Raw genomic sequence first — 27,696 nt, forward strand, 5'->3', positions numbered from 1 at the left:
TAGGAGGAGACTGTATGTCTACAGAACACTAAGACATTTGAGTTACACTCTACAGTTATTGGGGAAAATAAGCTCCAAGATTTATGATGCTTCTGTTTGGGCTGTTAGGACCTATTATGTTGCTATCTGTCACTGTAATGGATCCTCCAAGTTTCTCCTATGCCTCATCAGTCCTGGCCTCGGTACTCTGCAGCAATGTAACTGATATGAAAATACGCACAATATTCCCACTGCATCGGTTTAGAATGTCTTTACAAGGAGTTTCTAATGCTCTTTTTCTGCACAACAGCCAATTCTGCTGTTGGTAGAAGCATTTTGTTTAAAAACAAAGGGGTATGTGCCTTGATAGTATATGGTCTACAATAACAAAACAAGAAAAGGAAATTCAATAGAATGAGTTGTACATTCACTCATGCATTGAAACAAAGAGTTCCAATACAAAACAAAGCGAAACACTTTCTTTTTTCACTAGAGGTTCTATGAGCTTTAACTATACAACAGCTTTAAGTATACTCTGCCTTTTTCACATCAGGCTTCTTTACCTTTCTTCAAGCAGTCCGGATGTTTGTGCCAGCTCTGAAAATTGCTTACTTTTGCCCTATTGAAAACTCTAAGGATTCAGATGAAAAATGTATTTTATTTTATCCCTCCTTGACAGAAAAAAAATCGAGCATTAAGCGATTACTGAAACTGAAGAAGATAGTCCAGACATTAATACAAACAGAAATGAGAGAACTGTGGCATATGTAGTGGCCTGTAAGAAACAGTCAGTGACATAAACCAGTTTTTTTATGTCTATAATTTTGCTACATCTGACTTATCGAATCTTCTGTCTGAGAAAATTGCACCATTAATTATGAATGGCTTGATAGTTAAAACTCCTAAGTTTAGCTATCTAAGCAAAGCCAAAGAGGAGAAGTGCAGGAGTCCTGAGCAACACAATACTTTCAAAACTCCACCCTAGTTCATTAGTAAGGAATTCCTAGTGCTGGAATTATCTGGAAAACCACCTCAAGCTGCAGTCTCTCATCACTGGCACCCCTGCTGTTCTTTCTAGGCCTCAAGATTCTTTCTTGTTTTTGCTTAACTAAATATCTACAGCATCTGGAAGAATAGACAAAAAATTGATGTAAATACAAACATATGAAAAGGATTTATTGTGAACAAAATATGTCTGTGCAAACACTTAGGAAAATAGACTTCTGTTCTTTAGAAAGGGCACATGACTTTTTAGGATATAAAACCACCAAGCCTACCCTGTAGGTACTTTACCCAGTAACAGTGTGCAAATGAATTGGTCCACTCAGCAACTTAAGTCACTGGCTTTGATTTTTCTTGCAGAGTGGAGCTCAACTCTGAGGTTTAATGTTGGCACTTGCAATCTATTTCTTAATGTCTCTGAAGTAGAAATTGAGATAATGACCCAACAAAATGGAACAGAGCTGTAGCATCATAAGGCCTGCCTCTGCTAGCGTCTCAGGCCCTAAGTGCTTGATCCCCAGCCTGAACTTGTTGTATGAAGCTCCTCAGCATGGACCCATACTAGCCATGGGAAGTACATTCTCTTCTTTACTTGGGCCATAAAGATGACGCACGGGGTGTTCCTCTAGCCTGTCAAATTCATTAAGGTGGAAGTGAGTTGCCAGTTTGTTTACCATTCTTTTCAGGGTGACAAAGGCTGCAATAACTTGGAAGACGAGGAAGAGGGCAAAGATGATATTAACTGATCTTTCCAAGGGCTGAATGTTCAGACCTTCATTAAATAGCAAGAAGAGAATTACAGGTAACTGCAGAAGGAGAGTCAGGAGCCAAAACCCAGCCAGCTCAGGCACCTGTAACAGGGAGACATCATCTAAAAATTGACAGTTAGAGATGGGGGGGGGGGGAAGTGAACTAAAGCTTATAGAGAAAACCATTTTTTTAAATAAATCTTCCAAAAGCCAGGACATAGTGTGAAATGGCAAAATGAGATGGTTTAATGTTTCCATATGATGTGTTTTTAACAGAAATTATATCTTAAAAAGAAAAAAAAAAAGTTTTAAGGAGTGAGAGTGGTCACCTCTGAGGGAGAAATCCACAAAAGTTAATGGAAGCTGATGCCAAGGTAATAGAAGGTAAACACTATCATTCAGAAATAACCATCTAATCAATACCAATCTCTCAGATGAACTGGTGGACTGCTTTATTTATGCTTAATTGTAAAAAGCTCTCCTCCACAAATTAAAATGTACATACGGTAACATACCTTCTCCTGCAGGTTGCCCATGTATCCCAGGTAGAGTCGAATGACCTCTATTAGAGAAGTCAGGATCATGACTGTGACCAGGATGAATTTGTAGTAATCTGACAAGACTGGATACTAGAGGGAAGAAAAGTGTAAAAGCTTCTGCCATGCTTCTTCATAACATGCACTCTGAGGTGAAATGAACGCACTGTATGCTACTATAAGTTGACACTGCTATATCAGCTTTCAAATACTCTTGAGACTCCAGCTTCAAGGATTCCCCAAATAAATGTACTAAATTCTAGCTCCAGTGAGCTCTATCTCTGAAAGGGGGTGGGGGGGGGAGGGGGGTTAATAAGAAAATTTACACTTACAATTCATTATTTTCCTTCAAGACTCACCTTTAGCTGAAGCATAAAAACTGTGCTGAGCCACCAAAATGGGAAAAAGTAAACGTTGAAATAGAGGGACATCTGTAGTGGTAAACTGGAAAGTATTTCATTATCTGTAGATAAAGAGAAGTCTTTATCACGCCTAGTTTGTTCCATACCTTCCTTTGGTAACTGACAGAAAGTTTGTGCTCCTTCTTAGCTTCAAGCAGGGCATTAACACTTCTTAGTCAAATTAAATGTTAAAAACGTTTTTTTTTTCTATCCTATCTTAGGCTATATTATTTCCTACCATCTAATACAACTTCCAGTTCACATGATACAGAATTTTTATCACGTAGTCATAAATTCAAGTTGAGTGTCTGACTGTGGAGTAAGCGATAAAATACCAGATAGTCAATAACCTGACTGATAGGCTTAGCTCAAATGCTGCTGTATACTGATACTGCAGAAATAGGAAGTACTAATTTTATTGCTGCTCTTAAGAGGATGGTCAGAGTTTAGATAACTACAGATTGGATTATCTTCATTTTGTAGATGACTTTCCTGAGCAGGGACTTACTACTACATTCTACGTTTGTAATGCCCATTCTTGTTTTCTGAGTCTTTAAATAAATACAGATAGAAGTAGCATTGCAAGAAACCTGTAATTGTTTTAGATCTTGATTAAAGAATTTCAAATATGTGTCAAGCTAAAACTCATCCTTTAAAGAATGATTAGAACAAAATGTGTTGATGCAATGAAGAAAACAGCAAGCAGAATTTAAAGCCTGCAGACTTCAGTGTATAGAATTTAATCATAGTTTTAAAAGATCAAACTGAAAACAAGGAAAAATTTTAAAGGGCATTCCAATTGAATGGCTCATTTTTAATTTCATTTTTAATGAACCATTTATTGCCATGTTAACTAGTAAGTTTGTATTACAACAAAATTACTTCAATTACCAACAGACCTACTTCTTAGGTTTTCCTCAAGTGAAGAGTGTAGATATATCTTCACTTGGTACCATCTAAACATGTTTAGAAAATATTCATTGTGACCTGCTTTGTATTCAAGTCTTATTCCCTTGTCTGTCACGATGATGATACTCAATAGGAACTTAGTCCAATAGCCACATGTTTTTCCCTCCAGACTCAGAACCACCCCTCTTCTGACACTGTTGTCTCTTTCTGTATCTTCTGGCTATTTCCATACCTGGTTTTGTTCCATCTCAGTCTGGCATTCCTGTTTCCAGTTCAGCCACATGCAGCCTGGTACAATCTGTTCCAGAAGTCTTTATGCCAGATGCAGGAGTATTTATTCAGGGTAAGCCACTAAACTAGATGGGAGGGGAGGAGTATTTGGGAATAGAACTGGGACAGACCTTAAGGACAGGGTGTGAGGGGCAGGAATTGATTAAACTGAAATAGAAAGTGCAAGAAAACGAGTATCTATTTTTAATAATCCCATTTTTAAGCATCAGCACTTTACTACATCTACAAAGGAATGAAAATCTATAGGTACTTCAAAAACAATTTCACTGTCTATCTGATTGTGTTTCAGCTCCCCTAACAAATCAGTCTGTGGATTTATGAGGACACTCAGTTAATTTTAAAAGATGTTGGACCAGGCTCTGAGCAACCTGATCAAGCTGTTTGTTGTAGGAGAGTTGGGCTAGACAACCTATAAAGGTCCCTTCCAACTCCAAGGATTCTATGATTCTGTTTTCATCTTTAAAACAAACAATCAAAAAACAAAACAAACAAAAAAACCAAGACCATCCAATTACAGGTAACACTGTTTCTTTTCTGTATGTAATATGTATTGGATGAAATTGCAATGCTTTGTAGCCATATTTAAAAAGAGAGAAGCCAAGAGTTCTAATTTAAATTGTGATGATGAAAATACTGAGGTACATGAACAGTTGAATTGACCCAGCATTGGTATTTTTGATTTCTGCTCAAGTTTTAAAATTGTGTTTTGAATGAATGCATAGGAATACAAGCAAATTATAATTCATCTTTTATCCCTAAGTTGAACTTGTGCTTATTTTCTAGAATAGCAAAAATACAGGGAAATGCCAGACTATATTGCACTGGCACATTCGATGCAACTCCCTAAAGTACATGTGTGTGAACTTTAGACTTGAAAGCCTGATCTCAAAGAAATTCATGATACATTTGCCATTGCTTTCAGTAATCTGGGGCTTCTCATAAGAACTTTCACAAAAGAAAACTGAAATGACTGAAAGAGAAGCCGTTCTGGGAGCTGAGAGAATGTTTCGGTCTTCTTTGATACATGAAATGAGGAACTGATATGTATGCTAGTAGTGTAGCTACGCTGGCATAACTACATAAAGTTAATGAGTGCTCCTGTCTTGAAATGACTTTAATCACCTTGGAATGGATTTATCAGTTGAAATTCATGTTAACCTCCATGAACATGACCTGCCTATGCAGACAGTTTATTTCCATGGCTCCCATCACTGCAAAGGAATAAAACTGCGGGCTGTTAGCAGGTTTCCCTGACAATAGGACAAAGGAAAAGCTCTCATTCCTTATGGATATTGATTATGTCCTCAGGGATGGTCCTTACAGACTTGGAAGAGAGAGGAGAAAGCTGGTACGTTGCAGTTTGAGTTTCTGCTAGCTAACTCCAGCTTATGGGTACACCTCTTCACTCATGGTGGTCTGTCCTCTCTGAGGGCTGCTGAGCTCAAAGCAGCGGCTTAGTTGTTCTATTTGCTCTCGGTGCTCTCTAAAACCACGTATGCTTTCCGTTCTGGTGGTCTAGCAGCCTGGTGCGTGACTAGCAACGGACTTTACCTGTAACGCTTTGTGCAAACGGACACGCTTTTAAACCACAGCGCGCCCCGCCCTAACGGCCGCCAGGTGACCGTTGGCGCCGCCATCTTGATTCCTGGAAGGGCTCCGCTCCCCCGCCCCGGCTGCCCCAGCCGCCATTTTTATTGCTGGCAGGCGGCCGCGCTTACCTGCGCGCTCGCTGGGGTACTGCGGGCCGGCGCGGCGGCTGTCTGTGAAAATGGTGCGGCTGAAGGAGCCCAGTCGGCGCCGCAGAGGCTCGGGCAGCGACATGCCGCGGGCCGCTGTCGGCCTGGAGACGGGGCGGGGGCGCGCAGGCGCGGTGGAAGACGTGGAGCTCCGCCAGAGGTGCCGGGGCGAAGCGCAGTGCGGGGCTGATTCCTTCTGGGAAGGAGGGATGCGTGCAGGAAATTGCGCTCCGCACCGCCAGAATGAAGGAGCAGCTCGTGCCCTGCACTACAAGGAGTGATAACAGCAGTGGTTTCACTGCGCCTAATGTGACACGTCAGTTCCCATCTCCCAAATCCCCCCCATTTCCTCTCTCCTTTCCCAAAATCGCATTTTGCTACTTTCCCGGGTGATCATTCTCCAGTATGACTTTCCAAACTCAATTACCTCTGAATAATTTAAAGCCTAGTTTAAATTTAATTTCTTTCTATCCCACTGGGAAAACTGCAGAAAGAGACGGCCGATAAAGCTCGAGTTCTGAGAAATCCATTTGGCTTATGGGCAGGCGGACGGGTGCTGTGTGACTGCAGACATTTTTCATACAGTTCTGCAAGCAGATGTGGCAGCAGGAATCGGCACCAAGCCTTCCCCCCCCAAATACAAACCAACCAACCAACCGCAAAACCCAAGCAAACCAACCTGAAGACCTTCAGAAGAGATGAGGAGGAAGGGATTTTCAAATGGCAAGAGATTGGAAGGGAGAAGGTATTATAGATACCTCTTAATTTCAAGGGGTGCTGTGCATGTCCCCTTATAGGCGGGGAAGGCAACAAGCTTTACTGCGTGAGTGCTCTTAATAAGATAAATCTTAAGGTGCGGCTGAGGCTTATTCCTATTTCGTAGGTTAAACAGGTGAGGTTTAATCCTGAGAAATGTTCTTTGCGGTTTCTGTTGCAACCCACAGGAAAGGGTACATCATTCAGCAGAGGTCCTGGAGCCAAGGAGGCAGGTCATTCAGTGATAAATATTCCTTACAAGAATCAAAACATAAGATAAAGGAGATGAGGTGCCTTTTGTTATACAGGATTAGTCTGTGGAGCAGTGAGCACAGCTCAGCGATGCTATGAGAGCTAGCAGTGAACTGGGTGGGTCAGGCAAGGCAAGTAACGAACAAATATGAACAAATGATTTAGTGAAAGCATCATGTCTGAATGTATGTCCAGCTTTTTGGACCTGACTTTCTCTAACTTTGCAGCCTGTCTTGTTGTAGGCATAGTGATGGCAGCGCTTGCAATAGTTAGTCTGCTTTCAGGGGGAGTAGAGGAATATAAGCTGCACAGGGATATGTGTAGTTGTGTTCTGGCTGGAGTGGACCCCAGAGCTCTGAGCTGTGAGGGCACTGGAGGTATGCCACAGTTTCAATGATAAAAACCTGGGAGTGGATGCCGGCTAATTAGCTAACTAGCTGGTAAATAATTGAAGAGCTTAAAAATGACTTTTATGTACCAGGAAACATTATGAAAACCAACATTAATGTTAGGTAGGCTTCTGAGCATTAATGGGTGCAATCTATATTTGTTGTCTTGCCAATTTCCAGTAGGTGCTGGGAATGTATTTCCTGCCAGACTCAACAACTGTAAGGGTGACTTTTGCACTGTCTTGCAAATCTCACCAGAAAGCTCTCAGCTACCAACAGTGGCAAGATGATGTATCTGTGTGATGTTTTCAGTTAGACTGTCTGAAACTTTGTTTCACTGCTGTTGCCTTTGTCCTGATATTGTTAACACCCTTTCAATTAGGGGAACACTGGTCACATGCTCTCAGTTAATTAGACACAAGGAGTAGGTTTATATGGATTACAAGTATGGCTGCATTTTGACTAAGTGAGATCCTCAAGGAAGTCTCAGGGTTTTTTGTTGTTGTTGTTGTATAAGCTGGTGGCCCATTAAGGTTCAATCTTTAAGGATTTTCCTTTTGATTACTTTTTCAAAAATCAAGGGAAGCATTTTCCCAGAACAGCACAACACTATTCCTTTCCTCTTGCCAGTGACTTTGAGCCGGGGCTGTGATCATGCACTCTGGTGTTCTTACCTTCCCCAGTTCTAATATTACATTAAGCATACACCCTGCTAGCAGCTCTAGAGCAGTCAGTGGGACTTTGCAAGATTGGGTTCTGCTCTTTCAAAGACTGTGAAGCAATCCAGCTTAGCAGTCACTGAAGTGTAAAACTAAGTAGTCGGTCAAGGAAGGGCTGGTGGAATGCAGACACCACAAGAGATGCATGGATTTGCCATGTGAACTCAATTTCCAGACTCAAGGTGTGAATCTGTGATATTTGGCAGCCTTACATTTTCAGCAGATGGCCAAGCTTCCTACACATCCCTGTGAAATAAACTTGTGTGCATTTCTATTTAATGTTTTTGTCTGTGCAGATGCTTAAAATATTCTGTGAAGATGGAATATACTCTTTGTTTTTACTAATTCTGTTTGTTTTTGGTTTGTTTTTTTTACACTAAGGCACACATTTTTTGCCCACTTTATGAACAGACTTCTGATTTTCTATAGGACAGGTTGGAGAGCACCTACTCAAGTTTCAAGAGGATATTAAAACTTCATGGATTAGAACACCTGGACAGGTCAGAGTTTCCTTGTGACTAGTGGAAGGAAGAAAGAGGTTTAACTGTTAAGTGACTGTAACAGTTACGATGTCCATCTGTAAAGACAAGTAAGTGTCCAGTGTTTGTGATGAACCTGTTTTTGGCATTTTCTTTCTTTAACAGAAAGACATTCTGCTACTTAGTTTCTTTGTGTCTATCCCCATCTTAACGTTTAAGGTAGAAATAACCAAATTTCCAACTCTCCGTGCTTTGAAATAAGACCATAATTGCATAGCGTATTACATGACCATTTTATTTCTCTCCACACATGCTAGCTATAAATAAAACAAAAATCTCTGAAAATCTGCCTGAAAGCTTTAAATCAGAGGAATATTGGGTCTTTGTGTATCCACAGTAGTCCAACTAAGTTGGTAGACACTGGCTTGGCTCCCAGACCGAAGCTCCTGGGGCTCTCTGGCAACAGCTCTAAGCCATAAACACCAGATGCAGTATATCTAATGAAATTAAATATCAGCAGTTTTTTACAGTTGGCATTTCAGAAACACAGAGTTCATTTAAATGGTGCCAGTGGTTTATCTGTGTACCTGAATTGTAATTGCTGTATTTCTGAATTTGCTGATGTGGAATCTCACAAATGCTGTTTTCCCTGGTATGCCTGTGCCGCTGCCCCTCATGTAGTTCCAAGTGTGCAAACAGAAATAACACACTTCTTTGCCTGAGCCTTAATACCCGTGCAGTGTTTGGTAGGAATGCTGTAAAATGTAAAAAGTGCTGGTGGGTTGCAGTATGAGCAGGCTAACAGAACACAGGCTTGCTTTCTCCTCCTGTGCTCAGAGTGAAGTGACAGATTGTGAGTTTGAACAAATTACAACTGCCACAAATGTGTGTGTTTGAAAGGATCACGTTATTAGCTGTGACAGTGCCTGCCAGAGAAATTCCACAGCTCTGCTCCTGGTGTGCAGTACCTCGAGACAATCTTTTCTCTGTGTCACTTGTACATTAGTCCCTGGTGCTCATTTAACACCTACAGGGTATTCGTGTCTGGTAAACAATTATTGTTTCTGATGAGACCAATCTGAGGCTCCTGTTTGAAACATTACATATTGCTGCGGTCGTTACTGGGGTTGTTCCGTGCATTTTATGTATCTCAGCTATTTTAGTCCTAAGCAAAAAGACATTAAAGGCCAAAAACAACAACAAAAAGGCTATTACTTGCACCCATGGATTGATGTTCTTCTTGTTGTACTTGGCATTTAGATGGAACAGCTCCCCCGCTTGTTTTATTTTGTTGATTTGTAGTTTTGCCAAGAGCACTGGGAAATTCTCAAGGCTAGCACTGCTATTAAACAAGTTTTACCATTTGTGTTGCAAAAATACTTGAGATCTGTATGATACACAAGGAGACTACAGCAAGTGTGTGCATTCTGAGCTATATTCTCACATCTGCAAAGATTCTTGATGAACACCTCCCTGCGAGGACAGACTAAGAGAGCTGGGGCTGTTCAGCCTGGAGAAGGGAAAGCTTCAAGGAGATTTGAGAGTGGCCTTTCAGTATCTAAAGAGGGGCTGTAAGAAAGAAGGGGACAAACTCTTTAGCACGGTCTGTGATGATAGGAGAAGGGGAAATGATTTCAAACTAAAAGAGGGGAGGCTTAGATTGGATATAAGGAAGAAGATTTTTACACTAAGAGTGGTGAGGCACTGTCACAGGTTGCCCAGAGAGGTAGTGGATGCTCTGTCTTTGGAGGCATTCAAGGTCAGGCTGGATGGGGCTCTGAGCTACCTGATCTAACTGTAGGTCTCCCTGTTCATTGCAGGCCAGTTGGACTAGATGGCCTTTACAGGCCCTTTCACAAACACAAAACATTCTACAATTCTATGAGTCTTTGCATGACCTGACCAGTGCCAGTGCAGATGAGTCCGTTATTTTCTGGAGGTGGCTGAGGAATAGCCAGAGAACAGTATGTTATAGCACTGCAAACAGGCTTCAAGTTTTATTTTTCTCATTGTGAGCTTTGTCAGCAAACTGGTGATTATCCTGTGCTTACATCCTCTGCTTGGGGGATACATTCTGCCTCAGTTATACCTGTGCACCTTAGCAGAACTCAAGACAATCAGACTTGAGACTTGTTCTTTCAGTTTACACGTGGAAACTTGGTAAGGGCTCTCAGTTATTCTTAGCAAAGCATGTTTTGTCTGCTCTGCAGTTAGAAAAGTTAGACTGTTCTCTGTGCAGAAATGCACACTGAGAATCCTACCTCAGATTTAGAGTCACTCTGCAGACCTTGGCAGCTTACAGCGAATTATGTGTTAGAGGGTCTGATGGCTTCAGCCTTCGCCTGTTCTTTGCGTGTGCAGGGAGGTGAGGTCAGCTTTCTGATGGTAGTTTTAGCTATCCTAAATATTATGTGTACAATCCAAAGCCTTCACCTGTCTGATGGGTTTCTCCAGAAAGCTGATCTTGGGAAGGAGTGGTGCATTTGCTACTTATGTCTGTCCTGTCCTTGTTATGTTTGTGCTGCAGCAGCGCCCTAAAAATTAGTCTGGTTATTTGGATATTCAGATATGCAGTTGTGTTTCCATACAAGAGCAAACTCTCCCTCTGCTTTGAAGCTTTGTTGAATATAAAGGTACCTGTTGTGTTATCAGGTCAGCATCAGTGTGTTTCCATTGTCCATACTTCATGTCTAGACTGATGATTCTGAGGATGACTGGAAATACCACGGAGGCAGAGTTCTGGTTCAGCACCTTTAGTTCAAACATCGTGGGTTATGCTTCTGGGGATGCTAGTGCAATACTGCTGCAATCTATAGCGTATCTTGGTTGGAACATGAATTTGGCTGTGTATTTATTTTTGAGCTATAGTCTGTTAGGTTTAGGCTCCCGGCTGTGTTTCCAGACAAAACAAAATTGCTTCAAGTTCTCATCAAGGAGTACAGGAGAAAGAGTACAGTGATTTTCTGAAGTTCTGAAGAGCACTTAATTCTGTCTTTATTGTATTTTCAGTTATTTAAGGCAGAGGCTTCTTATTTGTGGGTATACATTGGCTATAGGCACTGTTGTATCTCGGACTGAGCCGTGGTACCAGTTGCTGTCGTAGCATGAATGATCATTCCGAACTCTTCAATCAGCTATCTCTGAAATATTAAATTTCTGTTGTCATTTGAAGATGAGGTTTCTGATGTAACCAAAATATGTGAAGTGGTGTTTAAGACTGGAGAAATTCTAGACGGATTTTTGCTCTTAAGATGGTGTTTAAAATCAAGGATTTCCTTTCCTGCATGCTGAGTTATTGACATTTGTAGTGGAAGAGGCAGGGTTGAAGGATCTAGTCGAGCTGGCTTTCTTGACCTCTCTGTCCCTGAAATTCTTTATTACAGGACTCAGTTGAAAGCTTTCTTTTTTTTTTTCCCCTCAGATTTGTCTACAAGATCTTGCCTTCCTTTATGAAATACTGCATTTATAACTGCAGCGTTTATTACAGCAGTATTTTAAAACATCAGATGCTGGTGCAGAAGCTTTAATTAGAAATGCACCAAGTGCTAAGCGATGGCTTGTGTTGTTCTTCAACTGCAGCATCCACAATGAGAGTCACATTTAGCCTGTGTTTATACATGTTTAAATGACTAGAGGTGTCAGTGAAAAAAGCTGTGAAGTGCCATAATTCTGTGATTTATTGCTTCTGAGAATTTCTGCTTTCTTTCACTAAATTACAGTAGTTTAGCTGAGAAAGAAGACCTGTGTTGAGGTGCTGTATACTTTGTATTATGGTGTGACATTTTGCATTTTGCCAACATGGTCAGTCAGAAGTAATTAAAATGGAAAGTGGAAACCAACAAAGTCAGTTTCTACATGGAGGCACTAAACTAGTCTCTCTTGCCTTTAAAAATTTTATGAATGTCCACCAGGTCTTGCCTTTTGTAACTTGGCATATCTGTGACTTCCCTAAAATCCTCTTGTAAATTGGCAAGCCCTGGAGAGGCAATTTCATTCTTGTGTCCCAGAGCCAGGCCAACCCTGTCCAAATCATGCTTTTCCAATGACAGTGACTCCTCAAGCTGCCTGGACGCATCTATTCTGGTGCTCAACTATCCATGTAATTACAAAATAAAGTCCTGGTACCTAACCTAAGCCAAACTTTCCTCAATTTCTACTTCTCACCCTACAACGTATAGACATGCCACTAATTCTTTCTCCAGCTACCTTTTGATTTCTGTATTCTGTACTCCTCCAATTGCTCTTCTATAAATGAAGGAAGTCTAGCTGAATTGATCTATTTATACTAGATTTTTATCGCAGTAGGTCTGCCCTGATGTCATTGAGAGGAAACCAAATAGGCAGAAAGGACAAAAGATGTGGGCGATGAACTTACTAGAAGTATTTCAGTGCACACTGCAAACTGCCTACTGCAGTACCAGAAAGCCCTCGTAGATCATGACTAAAGGACGTGTTCTTTCCTTGAACATTAAGTGTGGCAATCCACTCTACTAGGACTCAGGACTGATATTTCTCTCCTGCCCAGATGAACAGATGCCTTGAGAGGCGTACGATTAACTTCATAAATACATATTATAAAATCATGGGCAGTGTTCTTTCCATAATGTATTTTCCCTGAAGGAAAATATGTCTGAGTACAGAAATCAGCAAGAACTCAATGCCAAATGTGGAATGGAAAGGAATTCCTAAGGCTGGAGTCTGTCAGCAGTTTTTGTGCATGGTCTTCTACTTTGAAGAATTAGTTGTGGTTACCTTCCTTTATTATTATAACATATATATTAGTTACTAACTTAATATAATAGTTATATTAGTAACTAATATATATATTAGTTACCTTTCTTCTTATCTTCTAATTTCTGAACTCTGTATCTTTTTCCTGAAACACACCAGCATGTATCATGTGCACACATAACATTTCCTTGGAGATTTTTTACTGGTTGCTGCAGGTGAATTTGTTTATAAAAAAGCAAGCAGAAGGAATATAAGTCAGTGGTTGCTCCTGTGCTAAAAGTGGATTTCTCAGAGTGTAATACTGCAAAGGAGATTGTTTTCCTACAAATCTGTGAGATTGGAGAACCCTGGAGGTGAATTTTAGCAGTCCTCATGAAGATTGTTTCTTGTAAAAGTCTCAGTTATCAGATGTGGAGGGCCTTTAACATCAGATCTGAGTTCACTGCTTGAATTTACAAATCAATCTTAAAGCTGTTGACATTGCCAGCTTGAAACTCAGCCTTGCCTCAAGGAGTCCTAGTCTAAGAGCATCTCAAAAAAATTGCTAGGCAGTCCCTCTGTGGAAGTCAGCACTGGCACAAGGTGCCGTGCTGAGAGGCTATTCCTGAATCCCACTGACCCTCACTTGTGGGAATGTCTGCAGGCAACAGACAGGGCACAGAAAAGCTTACAGATTGCCCCAGCTTGCACAGGCGACTGAACAGCCACCGGTTAGAGGTGCACAAAGCTGCTTCATGCCAAGGATGCGTTATGCACTGCTATATTCCAGTGCTATATTCCAGTAACTAAGTCCAGAAGTCAAATCCCTGTGAAGGGGGAATTCAATCGATGGAATATCTTATCCTTGTGTTATTTCCATTTTGCTCTCAATCTGTCTTTCTAAGAGTGAATGTCTGCCAGATGAATATTTTGGAGTAGCTTTTTGCTGTATACATTTCAAAGCAGAGAGAAAGAAAAGCTAAATTTCACAATGTCACAGTACTGGGGGAGAAAATTATCAACTAGAGCTTTGAGTGCAACAGGTAAAAATCTCTAATTCCTTGGGATGAGCTTATTTTTGCTAAGAGTAGACAACTTCTGTAGATACATTTTCAGTCCTGAGCCCAATCAAGGTCCAAATGGCACTAAGCACTCTGCTGAAGTGGATTAATGATGTGATTTTTTTTTCTTCAGGGTAGGATCTTTCACATAAAACAAACCATACAACTTTATACATCCTTCTGCAGTGTTCTTTGTAACTGCTGGTGCAACGAGAGCTTGCTTCTCGTCCACTCTTGAATCGAGCAGGTTCAGCATATGCTGAGTCTAGGCTAAGAACTACTTCTTGTGTAGGAGTGCTACAGAAAGGGTAATGAGCATAGAAGCCTGGGTAACAGGTTTCATCCTGCTTCCTTTGAGACTTAACTTGTCTTGCTGCGATATTAGTGGGATCAGAGACTAGGACAATGTTGAGCATAGGTTAGCAGCAGTGAAGAGAGACAGCATCAAGAAAAATATGATCGTGCTGTCTTTAGCTAAAGAAGAATTTTTCATTAGATTCCTTTGGTTTTCACCCTGTACTTCCTTACATATAAGTGCTTTGCTAGTCTGGGACACTGAGAAACTGTCAAAAAACCTTTGCTTACCAATATCTAAATTTTCATTTAGAACTTCCATCAAATTTAAGTACTATCCAGTTTGCAAGTGTTGGCTGGTGTTTAGGCTTTGGGGCTGATTAATTTCACATACTGCTATCTGGAAATCGTAGTGCTCCAGTGCACAGCCAAATATTGGCATAGCATTTGGAAAACGGCTGGTGATCCAGCTGCTTGGGGCTCCCAGCTAGAGATGCAATAAAGAGGTCTGTTCTCCAGAGAGCCTCCACCCTGTGAAATTAAAGTTACTCTTGGGTTTTACCAAGACACAGGCACTTAAGATCACTGCTGACTTTAAAAACCTCCATTATCACAAACAGTTCTATGTTGTCCTCCCAACATTATACATCTTCATTATGGCAATGGGTTAAATCTAGCAGTGAAGTATAGGGACAAACGTGCCATGTGGGTGCGCCTCGATACTTCCTTGCTGATGATATCTCAGATAGCACAAGTATGTGGTGATCAGCGTGGCACTGCTGGTATGCTGTATGTGGTATGCCCTTGCTCTAGTGACTAGTGACATAGTATGCTGGAGGGGCTCCTTAGCTACCATCAATCCTTGTGCTTATGCAGTAATCCCTTATGCACACTACCAATGTGCTAAGAGTGGTTTCCTTTCTGATGCACCAAGATTAAGTCATGCAGGAGTACTCTCAATTGTAACCAGCTTTTGTTGTGAGTACAAGGTCCTCCAGCAATTAGTGCACTGCTTTGGTATGTCTGTGACTTGCAACTGATACAAGCGATGCCACTGGTAAATGCTATACAGATTAAGAAGTCCTAGAACTGTAGCTTACTATGTCAACTTAAACCCAAGCTTCTCATCTCTATGCTATGCCGTAGGGTGTTGTAGTAATGCTGAAAAATCACAGTCCTGATTCAGCTGTGTCACTTATATATGATGGTAGCAAGAGAGCACACAGAGACATGCATGCAGAAGTAGTTTGGACCAGATGGCAGCAAAATGTCCATGGGCAACTTATGTAGTCTTGCTCACTTTGATCTGACTGCTTGCCTTGGTATGAAGGTGCAAAACTCCATATCAGAGGGTCGGTGCTGACACTGCCAAGCTAATTTTAAATGATACTTCCTCAGTGCTATACAGGAATGGTGAGGACTTCCTAAGCCTGATGGTGAGAAACCAAGAATCAAAATCAATGGCTGCCTTACTGTTTTTGGACAGATTTTTTCTCACTGAATAATCCCTTTTTAGCTCCAGGGAAAATTTCTGCTAAGCTGTGTGTGTCAGTGGCCTGAAGTGCAGAGTCTGAGCAATGTGGGATTTAAAGCCTAAGAGATGAAGTAGTTGCTTACAATTTTGCTCTGTGAGAAAAAGTTGGTAAATTTTTCTCTCTGATCTCGTAACTTGTAAGAGAGAAGGACATAAAAATTGACTATTAAACAGTTTAATGCATAAATTACTCAACACTTTGTTTTTCTGCTTTCAGACTTAAAAAAAAAAAAAAGCAAACAAAAAAATCAACAAAGACCACACCAAAGCAACCAACAACAGTGTTGTGTTCAGTGTTTGCACCCTATTTATAGACAGGATGGAGTGTCTGTAGACTTGGGAGAAAACTACTGAACTTGACAGGTCACACACTATTGCTAACGTGAGTGTTCCTATTGCTTATACTCCCCATTGTACAGACACTGATGTACATGGTGGTTTTGAGCATCACTCCTTTCAGCCACTGGACACAAGTGTAGGAAACCCTATGATCTTACAGACTGACCTTGGCAAACTCTCCAAACTGTGGGAAGCACAATGGTCAGAACCATAGAAAAAAGCTATTTTCCAGGCAGTCAGCTGATACGGTTTGGCACAGCTTCCACCATGGTGATGATATCAGAACTGGAAGTAGTATTTATTGTCCTTGCTGTAGATTGTAGTGAGGATTCAGTTAGACTGTACTACTTTGATTTGTTTGATAGGGCCAGATGTCAAAACTGAAGTCTGCAGCTGTTTCATTAAATTGATAGAAACACCATTTCTCAAATAGCACATAGAACTGACAACGTCTGACATGTCAGGATGTCTCTAAAACTCAAGTCTGGGATACATAACATCTGTAAGGCATGTGTGTCTTGCCTGGCTTTCCAAGTTTCTTTCAGGAGCTACCTTAGAATATAGCTGTCATAAACCAAGCCAAAGTAGGGCAACTGCTTATTCTAAGGAAAAAATCTGATCTTGCTGAGAGCAGCAGAAGTTAGGTTGGTGGGTGCCATATTTTTGGCTGGTTTCTCATAGTTGTATGAGATTGTATGTACAGTATGCTTTGGTGGGTTTTGTTTTTTTTTTCACTTGAGCTGTTTTGTTTTTGGGGAGGGGGATTATATCCCTGAGCTCCCTCAGTAAAAGGCCTATATTTACACAGCTGGAGCCTGAATGTGGCTCACCAATTAGAACTGCTGTTTCTGTCTGTTCTGCGTGAATTCAGGTACCAGTAGTCAATGGACACAAAGGCTATCCACTCCTGTTGAGGCAGTTTGCTACCATGGTTAGCATGCAGGACCAGAAGCATACTGGGTTCAGCATGCACAGGATTAAATTTGGGTTGTTTTGTGATTAGCATTTTGTGGAGTACAGAGGGCATTACACTTATAGTCAGTTGAGAACTTTACTCTGAAATATGAGCATGTGCATAGTTTAAGTGGCTTTTCAAGTGAGTCCAAAAATACAGAGTTTATCTCCAATCTGAAAATTTTAACAGAAACTCTTTGAAAATACTGTTTGTTTTAGACACCCCTCTGACTCTTCATTGGAATTGGTTATTAATGTAGGCTTGTTGATTTGTGCAGCTGAATATTTCATTGCCAGAGTTCAAAGGCTCCTACAGAATGCTCTGGGCAAAATCAAAGCCGTATTCCTCTACTAGAAATTCAGAGTAGTTTCACTGACTTAATAAATGCAGAGGCAGATTTTTTTTTTTCCTGAAGGGTCTTCTCACCAAATTACATGATTTTTCTCACCATTTTTTTTCTTAATTTGGGAATTTGGCAATTGTTGAGCTCATCCTGCAGTGATCTTGGCCTGCTTCTTAAAGATGCGTATAATTGTGGTCTCTCAGCAGTGACAACTGTCTAAAGATGAATTCCATATTCTTGTTATGAGCTCATTTACTTTGCTGACCAGTGCATTTAGAAATCTGCTATTATTCTGGCTGCCACATGTCAGTAGGATATCTTGAGTTTTCCCAGTGCTCCTCTTATTATTTATTCTTGCGTGTCAGGTAGTGTCTCAGCATAAACAGTTACCTCCAGAATAGCTATTTTCTTCAACCTTATCCTAACCCCAATCATGTTCCAGTGTGAATGCTGATTACAGAGACACTGTTTGACTTGTTTACAACCTCCAAGTTCCCTCTGCTTCCTGGGACTCTCAAAGATCTATTATTTTTTTCTAGACATCTTCTTCTTCATATAGTTAACATATTTTGAGTTATTTCTTCTGCACTTTATTCTTCTGAATTTTTCTTTAATCTCCTTTTTTTTTTTAATTTTCTTGTCCAGCTTGGTTCCTCTGTATTAAAGACACCTGGACTGGATTTATGGTGCTTCAAATGGATGCATGTTTGGCCCTAAAACTCATCCCCTGCCATACTTCTGGGAAGGACTGCAACTTTTCTGTATCTCTAAAGTAAGTATCTCATTGAACTCAGGCAGGCATATGTGGCACTTATGGGGCCAGAGAACATTTGTTTAATCTCCATGTAGAGAAGCAGAGAGTGAAATCTTAGATCCATCCAAGTCAGCGCAGCCTTCCCTGGGTTCCAGCTGAGTTGTGCCTTTATGTTTGTGATCTGTAGTTTGGCCTCCAGCAAAGTGTGGTTGAAAACACAAGCAGGATTTTTAGTCCCATGTTCTGGGACGAGGGTCAGCTTATTATAGTAAGGGATGGATGATTTGGAGAACCAAGTTTTTTCCTGGTCCTTGAACTGATCCCTGGAAGGTATTTATTTAAGTTTTAGTGTTTGCCTACCTGTAAAATAATAACGTTCCTCAACAGCACAGTACCATTAGAATGCTTAGTTTTGCTGGTGTGTTGCAATTGTGTGAGTTCTGGAGAAACATGTCTATCTGGGACATGCTAAGTCCATAAAGCAACAGATATTTTAACCTACGGGTTTGTTTAGGTGCTGAAGTGTGTTGCCTGGATGAGGCCTTAGTTTATTTCCTATGAATTATGGTGGTGTGTCCCAGTGGAAGTCATCTAGTTTGGTGACAAGCATAGTTTATTTTCTCAGTAGAGAAGTCTGCTGAAATCAAAGGTGGATTAAATGGTTTCTCCATATTCCTATCCTCAGATGAAGAGCAGTTTAAACAACAAAAACTGTCAAGAGTGCTTATTCAGAGAAGCAATGTTGGAAGCTGAAGATAAGAGCATTTATCTTCATGTCAAAACTACTCAGTGTCTTTGGTGGACTCCCAACACACTTTAACAAGGAGCTTAGGCTGGAGATGCTGGAATGTGAGGGGCCGGGGGGATGGTGTTTATCCCAGTGAAACGTGGCATACATCAAATCAATTACACGGTGCAAATGTATTTTCCCCCGTCACCAGACAGCATTGCAAGCTCAGAAAATATGTTCTTCTAGGCACTAGAAGAGCCTCCCTTTAGATGCTGATTTAATGTGAAATGTATATTATAGGAGAGAGAGACAAAGACAGAGAGAGAGAGAATCTCTCATGTTCTGCAGCAGATTGCCACATTGATCTTGTCATTTAGGCAAACACAGCCGAACCTGAGGCTATGAGTCTGTGGGATGTGCTGTATTTCTGTCATGAGCTGTCAGGCTCAGAGAAGCACAAGAGAGGCACTGTAACAGAGTGGAAAGTGCAGTAATAAAGGGATCAATGAGCCATTTAAGAGCATATCAAAGCTGGTGCCAGTTTGTGCCCACTGGTTTGGCTTATGCTCACCTTCAGCAGCTAGAAACGTGCTCTGCTCGTGCCTTCTCCCCCAGTGAAGTGCGGATGGGGAAGAGGCAAGACATGAAGGAAGGACTCATGTTTCCATCAGAGCTGCTTCCGTGCATGCTGATTGGCAGGAATGCAGCTGTTCTGTGTAGCTGATGGTACTACGGATCCCAAAGGACCCCTCTCTCTGCTTGCTTTTGCACTGCCTACACAATGGGCTGCCCAGCCCTCCTAGCTGCCATCTCTGGGTCAGCTCCTCAGTGAGCATTTCCCCTCTGAGCTTGCACCCCAAAATTACAACCAAAGTTATAAGTTGCTGATGGCCTATTTGGGAGCTGGCAGGAGCACACCCCAGTTCTGCAGCAACCAAATCCTGGATCAAAAACTTTTCTGGAAGAATTCTTTCAGTCAGTGGCTTAAAACCGTGGTTGTGTTTAAATGACCCCTTTGGGAGGTACTGTGAGACTGGTGAGGGCCACAGCAGGACAACTGAAGTAGCTTCCACCAGACAATTCACTCAAACAGACACGCTGGCAAAGTCTTCCTAATTAATAGCATGCCTTGGGCATCCCACTGCCGGGTGTTTATACTACGCTGTCTGGAATGGTGTCAGCACCTTGGGATACTTGTGTTTCTCCTGAGCAGAGCAAAGACACTAGAGAGCGCCGTGTATTTGCAGATTTAGAGTTGGGAAGTGCAGTCTGATGTTGTGAGCACTCCCTGAGGAGACAGCATGGGGGATAAGTGATCACAGGACCCAGCCTCGGCTCTATCCACGTGGGCTCTGCCATCCTCTTCCTTGTGGGGAGGAGTGAGAAGCTCATGCTGATTCCAGCAGTGCTGGAAAATAACTGTCCTTGCAGTTACACCGTGTGCTGTCCTATATCTTTTCCTATTACCTGAAGTCCCCAAGCTGCTCTCTGTCCTAAATTGGCGGGGAAGCAGTGTGTATGGCATCACGTTGCTGATCATGCAATGGTGCTGACTAAACTTCCATTACAATGAGTTGGCTTTTTTTTTTCCCCCTAGTGGAATGTTTCCTATAGAAAAACTGAGGCTTCACCAAAACCTGACTTATCATTTGGAAGATGCCTGGCTCCATGTATTCAGAAGTACTTCTTAAATGAAAACTTCCACATTTTTTTTTCTTTTTCTTTTCATCAGAGTGTTATACAGATATTTCAGAACTTCAGTTTGCCATGTTTCTCCTCCTTTTCTTATGCTAGTAAGTGTAAAACGCTGTGTAAATACATGTAGTTGTTTTTCCTATTTCATCTCTTTTTAGTGCTTTGTGAATGTTTTCATTATCTTGCCATTTCTGAAAACATTTTACATTGGAAAAGCTCCAAAATAGTAACAGGCAAAGACAAGGCTAGAAAAGGAAAAAAGGTGACAGTGAAAAGATGTTCAGGAGGAACCATCTTTATTGCAGTTTCAAGCAGGAGGGAATAAAGAAGAGGGAATACACTTTTTTAGCTCATCAAAATTCCTAAGGGTGGAGATGTTTAGAAGCTCAATTAAAAAGAGAAATCATATTTGGGCATGTCTGAATGGATGTATATTTTCCTGTCCTGATTCTCCTTGGCATTACTGCTGGTCCCCTCTGCCCCTTAGGCTGTCAGAGGCATCTGGAAACTGCAGATAAGAAGGATCCGTGCAGTAGTGCAGCCTGGGAGCAGTGACCACAGGCTGGGAGGCTGGAGTCGCTGTGCTGTGGGGAAACTACAGTCACAAGGTTGCTGCTCAGAGGAACACCTGCCCAGAGAGAAGCCACATATGGGGAGCCTGTGTGCTTTGAGAGTTGCCCCTGTGCTTTCCATGGAGGGGAAGTGTGAGCTATCAAGCACAGATCCGGGCTGGTACTTACATGGGAAGATGATGAGCCTGGTAACAGACGGAAGATTACTGACTGCAGAAATAACTTTCCAGGAAGTGTCTGTAGAGATTTTATCTTTTTGTTTGGAAAATGTTGGGTCTCTGCAGATCACTGAGCGCAGTGAAAAAAGCAACTCTGTGAACAACACTCTTGAAATGAGGAAAAGTTAATCTTAACTTAGAAAAACAGGGCAAAGTGCTCAGGCCCCAGCAATGTCATGGAGGTAGAGTTTGGAGGTGGTGGTGGCAATGAATTTGAAGATTTCTTCCCATTTCCTAGTGCAGTGGCTGAAAAACTGGTAGGAAGAGTGAAGTGCCTCTCTGAAGGCTCAATATCCTGTTAAATACCCTGAGTTAACTGTACAATACCAGCAAATGTTATTAATTAAACAGAAATATAGATTTAACACCTGGTACCTTGTGAACAATTTATTGGAAGCCCCTCTGCACTTAATGTCTAGCAGATAAGATTCATGTTAGTCTGATTGCCTACACTTTATCTTTCCTTCATCATTAAAAGCTCTGATAAGTGTTGACCAATTTTGATCAAATTTGGCCAAGGAGTAGAGGTTTGAAAAATACTTTTTCCTGGAAATCTGTGTCAGAGGAAAAGAGACCCGTGGAAGGACAGCCCTCTCTCTGGTTGTTTCTGGGACCCTACAGCTTCTATATCTGTTATTCGAGGAGTTGGAGTAGGAATAGAGATAGTAGAAGGGAGCTGGAAGGTTTTGTGATGGGAGCATTGCTGAGCCGCAAGTATCCTAAAGATGTGATGGCTGGAGGGGGTGAAGTACATAGGATATAAATCTACAGAAAGCTATGCCTCAGAGTTCTGCTGCCCAGAAAACAATGTGGTTTCTGGGAAGGCTGGATTACAGCTGGATTTCTCCATCACCATGGTCGGCATGTGTTGTGTTACAAGCAGGCAGGGGCCTTTTGCCTGCAGTTTGTTGAGGAGTGCAGTGCTATTAATAGTTTCCTTACTCAGGATGGCTTTACTCCAAGCCTCTAGGTAATTTATATCTCAGGTAGGCATGCTGTTGTTTAACAAGGATAAACACTGAGAAATGAGAGCCTGATGTGGGACCATATGCTCTATAAGCAGCAGCAGAGTTTGTGAAGGGTAGTTCAATAGTCTTCATACTGCAGGAACAAGCATAAGCAGATTTTTCTAAATTGGATTTTGAGACAAAGCACAGCTGGTACAAAGCTACAGCAGGAATTCAAATACTGCTGTTTATTAATGCAGTAAGTGATTATTTACAAGTCCTAGTTTTTTTGTTTACTGTTCAACACTCTGACAGCCGTAGACCTTTGCAAAAATCAACTGCTTGTTCTTACAAAGCCACTAGAATGACAGTGTTTTACCTATGGCCTCTGGAAGGCACTTGACAAGGCAGGAGAACTTGGATTACCTCTGGAAGGTTGTGCCTTCTATCTTCTTTGGGTGGGAAGCAAGAGACAAAGCATGTGTAAATGTCCTTCTGGTTAGCACAAAAATAGCAAGTTGGAAAGAAGTCACACACAATTTAACTGTTTCTCTCTGCTTAGAGAACTGAGAAAAAGTGTGTTTGGCAAATGAGTTATTTTGTCAGCCCTTCAGCAAAAGATAACCTTTACGGGCATGAAAAGCACCATCATTTTCCAGTTACTTTGTTGTTGTTACTGTTTTGGGAAAGATGGTCATTCAGAGATTTTTTTTTTCAAGCTTGGTATTGTTTTCTTTTTAAACAGGAAAAGAGCTAGCATATATAGCATGTAGAGACACTAACTGGTTGTCCCTTCCCTGCTTAAGACTGCACACGGAAAATGAAAACCCAGCAACCATCCTCAGTGCACATGGGCTTCATAGGCTCCATACTATTTGGCACAAGGCAGCATGCAAGATGAAAGTGTGTCTCTTAACAGCCAGCTTCATACTGGCAGCCTTTACTCCAGGCAACAAATTAATCCACTCAACTACGTTCTGCATAATTGTTGATACTGTCTTAATTGGTACCATACGTTTCTCTGTGTCGACATGTCTGTCATGTTAATGTCTGGGGACTATTGTTTCCTGCCAACTCGGGAACAGCATAGCCTGCCCTATCCTAACTAAACCCCTACCTAAAGAGCCTCAGTAAGAAGTCTGATGTTATGGCAAAGGGAAAATCTAGAGCCATGTTGAGGCATGACTCAAAATATATGCAGGGGAGACTCCTGATTTCAGTAGCACTTGGAGATGAGCCAGCTCATCTAGGGTTCCCTGAAGACAATCCAGTTCAGATCAAGTCAAGTCTGAAGGCAAAAGAGCTTATTTGCCTGCTCTAGGAAACGTGGTGGGGGCTGGCAAGCATTTTCTAAGTGTGTCACAGATAAGCTACAGGGCAAGACAGCTGCAGAGCTAATTGACCCCAGTACGCTGGTGGCTTTGTGGATTGGGATTAGCATTTTGAATTTTACTCATTAATGAAGTGGCAGCCAAGGCAAGTGCAGGCTGCCCTCTTTCCCACTCCTCCATATGCTGTGGTAGGGAAGATCCTGGGAAGGTAGACAGTTGGATGCAGCCCAGGTGGAGAAGACTGTGTGTGAGCATTGACAGCATTGACTCCCGAGAGGAAAAGGCCATCTTGTCACCACCCTCTGAGTAAAGAATTTCCTCCTAACATCTAATCTATATCTCCCCTCTTTTAGTTTAAAACCATTCCCCCTTGGCCTATCACTATCAGACCATACAAAAACATGGTCTCTCTCCTGCTTATAAGCTCTCTTTAAGTACTGGAAAGCCACAATTAGGTCTCCCCAGAGCCTTCTCAAAGCTGAACAAGCCCAACTTTCTCAGCCCCTCTTCATAGGAGAGGTGCTCCAGCCCTTTGAGCATCTACATGTCCTCTTCTTGTTCCACTACAACAGCTGAGTATCCTTCTTGCGCTGGGAGCTCCAGACCTGCATGCAGTGCTGCAGATGGGGCTTCATGAGGGCAGAGCAGATGGGGACAATCCCTTTCCTTGCTCTGCTGACCACCCTTCTTTTGATGCAAAATCCCTTGCTAGGCACTAGCATAAGAAGGCACTTCTGACTGCCTCTCCAGCTGTTTCATCTCTTAGATGAGAACAAATACCATTGTTTTATTTCATCAAGGACAGTTATTAAAGTCTGTGAGCAGTCATGATCTATAGAAGTAAGCATCTCACTGAAGACCATATAGAAAATGAATAGTTCTCTGTTCAGATAAATGCTGGAACCATGCACAGTCGGCGTGGGCCAACACCCTAAGTGGTGAGGATCAAATATTGAATAACTTTTTATTCATTTGGTGCCACCTCTGCTAAATGCTGAATTATCTGGTGTGGATAAAAAAGTCATGTGATTATGAAATACAAGGCTCTAGCATAAGGTAATGCGCAGGGAACGCAGAAGATGTTTGTACAGCCAACCTCACTTCTGACACCTCCAGATGCTAGGTTACTAGACTTAGTTCTGTAATGAGTTTTTTACTGTATTATAGACTTTGCACACACACACACACACACACACACACACACACGCACGTGCTGTCTTATTTCTTCTCGCTCTGTTCACACAGTTAATTTGATATGAGCTGCACTAATTTATATGGTTTTAGGTGCCATCATCTCTTGTTCAGTCTGTTGGCTAGTTTTTAGGCAAAAATGCTTACCTAGAGATGCGAGAAAGAACACTTCTCACCAACACTTCTGAGAATATTTAGGCTACTGGCAGGCTGTGCTTGAAAAGCTCATTTAAGAGAGCAAAAAAATACATGGAAACGTGTTTTGTGGAGGTTTTAAACTCGTGTTGGCACTTGGATTTAGAGAAGAGAAAATCAGGAGGGGAATAATGAAGAACTTTCACATGGTCTTTTTCAAGCGTAACTAGAAAATAGGAGAGATGCTCCAAAAGTAACGCATCCTATTTTATTTTGTTGGCCCAGGACGTCAGAGGCAGATGTTGGTGTTATGGCAGTACTGACTGAACCTTCCAACCAATACCATTATCCATGTTGTTGCTGTGGACAGATGGCAGGAGAGGGGCAGTCTGACAGAATGGTATCTGACATGGAAACGTATATGAAGCAAAGGGGCGTCATTTAATTCCTTCATATGGAAATAATGGCACCCATTGGCATTTGTTGATGCTTGCTAAACATTTATGGAGACCAAATAGTAGATGTGAGCACAGTGAGGAGGGGGTGATGTGTTTCAGCACTGGTGACAGTGACATGAAAGACAAGACATGTTCCACATGGCCATGCAGATTTATAGAAGCATGGCATGCAGGCTCCTGTTCATTGCTGGTGGAAAAACATTGCTAATAGTGACGACTATGTTGAAAAATAGTGCTTTGTAGCTGAGAATTTGCTCTATCAAATAGTGTTATTGTGTTCTTTGTATCTGCTGTAGTTTCCATGGAAATAAATAGGAGGCAGTACTTTTGGAGTGACCTACGTATGCCTGCTGAACTATAGTGTTTTATTTCTGAGTGCTGGTGTCCTCAGAAACCTGCTTTTGCATGTGCCATGCAGTGGCAGTGGTGGTAATCATACTGCTGAAAACAAATGTCATTCTTTAAAAAGCTGCGGGCTGCCTCACCCTTTGTGGTTCCCAGAAACTGGTAAAAAAAAAAAAAAAAAAGCTGCTTCAGCAAATTGACACGAGAGACAGATAACTTGGCTGAACTGAAGGAAAACTTTAATGCAAAAAAAATTCAAAATGGGACCTCCGAGCTGTTTCTAGCAGCTCCAACGCTGTTAGTGTGCCAAAGCACATTTGCAGTGCTGAGAGTGTCTTGCCTGATTCAACTCTAAACCACCAGGCAGCTCCACAGTTTCCACTTTGAGTCCTTTCTGGCCTTGGGGCTGAAGGGGTTCAGATAACAGCTGGATGTTGCTTAAGTGCATCAGGGAGCCTTCCGTAAGCTCAGGCACTGCAGAGAGGTGCAGATGAGGAATGCAGTGTTTCTGGACAGAGGGGATAGATGTAGGCTCCTTGCACAACAGGATCATAATCATTAAACTCTTCTAATGAGGAACAACCCAAGTGGAGGCTTGAGACCTCACACAGAGCGAGTGGGCTTAGTGGCCTGTCTGCTGCTGGGGGCTTCTCCTGGTCTGTTTGTACACAGCAGGCCCCTCCTTGCGTTAGTGCAGCAGTCACTGCAAGCTATCTCTGTAGTCCTGACAGAGCTGGGAGCAGGGAAGCAGGTGGGCACTGGGACTATGATTGTGCAGGTCTCCTCTGCGAGAGCCCAAAGGGCACATCCCAAAGGCGCCATGAGGCCTGTGCCGTCAGGTGTTGCCTAAATGCCATTTAAGTCTCGGTGCTGATTAACAGCTGGCAGAACTGTGATGTAAAGCAGTTTGAAACAGGGATCAGACTTGGAGAGATTGAGTGCACGATTAATAAGTTTGCAGGTAACACCAAGTTGGGATGAAGTATCAATCTGCCTGGGGGTAGGAAGGCCCTACAAAGGGATCCAGACAGGTTGGATTGCTGCTGCCAAATGTGTGAGGTTCGACAGGTCCAAGTGTCAGGTCCTGCACTGATCACAATGGCCCCATGCAAAGCTATGGGCTTGGGGCAGGCTGGAAAGCTGCATGGAGGAAAAAGATCTGGGCGTGTTAGCTGGCAGCTGGCTGAACATGAGCCAGCAGTGTGCCCAGGTGGCCAAGAGGGCCAATGGCATCCTGGCTTGTGTCAGCAATAGTGCAGCCAGCAGGAGCAGGGAAGTGATCATCCCCCTGTACTCAGCTCTGGTGAGGTCACAACTCAAGTGCTGTGTTCAGTGTTGGGCCCTTCACTACAAGGAAGACATGGAGGACCAGGAGTGTGTCCAGAGAAGGGCAACAGAGCTGTGAAGGGTTGAGCACAGGTGTGATGGGGAACAGCTGAGGGAGCTGAGACCGCTAAGTCTGAAGAAGAGGAGGCTCAGGGGAGACCTTATCACTCTCTACAACTGCCTGAAGAGTGGTTGTAGCGAGGTGGGAGTCAGCCTCTTCTCTCAGGTAACAGCAGTAGGGCAAGAGGGAATGGCCTCAAGCGGTGCCAAAGAAGGTTCAGGTTGGGTGTTAAGAAACATTTCTTCTCCAAAAGAGTGGTGAGGCAGTGGCACAGCTGCCAGGGAGGTGGTGGAGTCACCGTCCCTGGAGGTGCTTAAGAACGGTGGAGATGTGGCACGGAGGGAGTGCCACAGTGGGCATGGTAGGGGTGTGTTCATGGTTGGACTTTTCCAACCTTTATGATTCTATAATTCTACAAACTCAATATCTTTGAGTTTATGCCAGCAGAGACAAGATGCTTCAAAAGGAAATAAAACCTATCCAGTCATGATTATTTTAT

The 27,696-nt window shown here is 42.2% G+C and overlaps 1 protein-coding gene and 1 long non-coding RNA gene across 11 annotated transcripts in view; one reads left to right on the forward strand and one right to left on the reverse strand.

Moving 5' to 3' along the window:
* Positions 1-1,066: 1,066 nt before the first annotated feature.
* TMEM17 (transmembrane protein 17) lies at positions 1,067-5,770 on the reverse strand. Of its 6 annotated transcripts, NR_075086.2 has the most exons (5): positions 5,586-5,770; positions 3,809-3,977; positions 2,626-2,729; positions 2,246-2,359; positions 1,067-1,832 (listed from the first exon to the last, which is right to left on the reverse strand). NR_075086.2 is itself a non-coding variant. In NM_001276388.2 (4 exons), exons 1-4 carry the CDS (start codon positions 5,686-5,688, stop codon positions 1,527-1,529), a joined length of 627 nt encoding a protein of 208 aa, NP_001263317.2. In that variant the 5' UTR covers positions 5,689-5,770; the 3' UTR covers positions 1,067-1,526. The 6 variants fall into 6 exon arrangements, 5 of the variants coding, with proteins under 5 accessions (NP_001263317.2, XP_040552947.1, XP_040552946.1 ...); NM_001276388.2 differs by lacking the exon at positions 3,809-3,977; XM_040697013.2 differs by having other exon boundaries at positions 1,131-1,832; positions 2,626-3,932; positions 5,419-5,715.
* The window catches only part of LOC101749734, a 47,142-nt gene continuing 24,988 nt past the window's right edge, over positions 5,543-27,696 (forward strand). For all 5 annotated transcript variants that reach the window (XR_005859072.2, XR_001464095.4, XR_001464096.4 and 2 more), the window contains exons 1-3: positions 5,543-6,348; positions 8,149-8,308; positions 18,080-18,206. This is a non-coding gene — a long non-coding RNA (uncharacterized LOC101749734). The remainder of the gene's footprint in view (positions 6,349-8,148; positions 8,309-18,079; positions 18,207-27,696) is intronic.

This window comes from Gallus gallus, chromosome 3, assembly GCF_016699485.2.
Source record: "Gallus gallus isolate bGalGal1 chromosome 3, bGalGal1.mat.broiler.GRCg7b, whole genome shotgun sequence".
Lineage (NCBI taxonomy): Eukaryota > Metazoa > Chordata > Aves > Galliformes > Phasianidae > Gallus > Gallus gallus.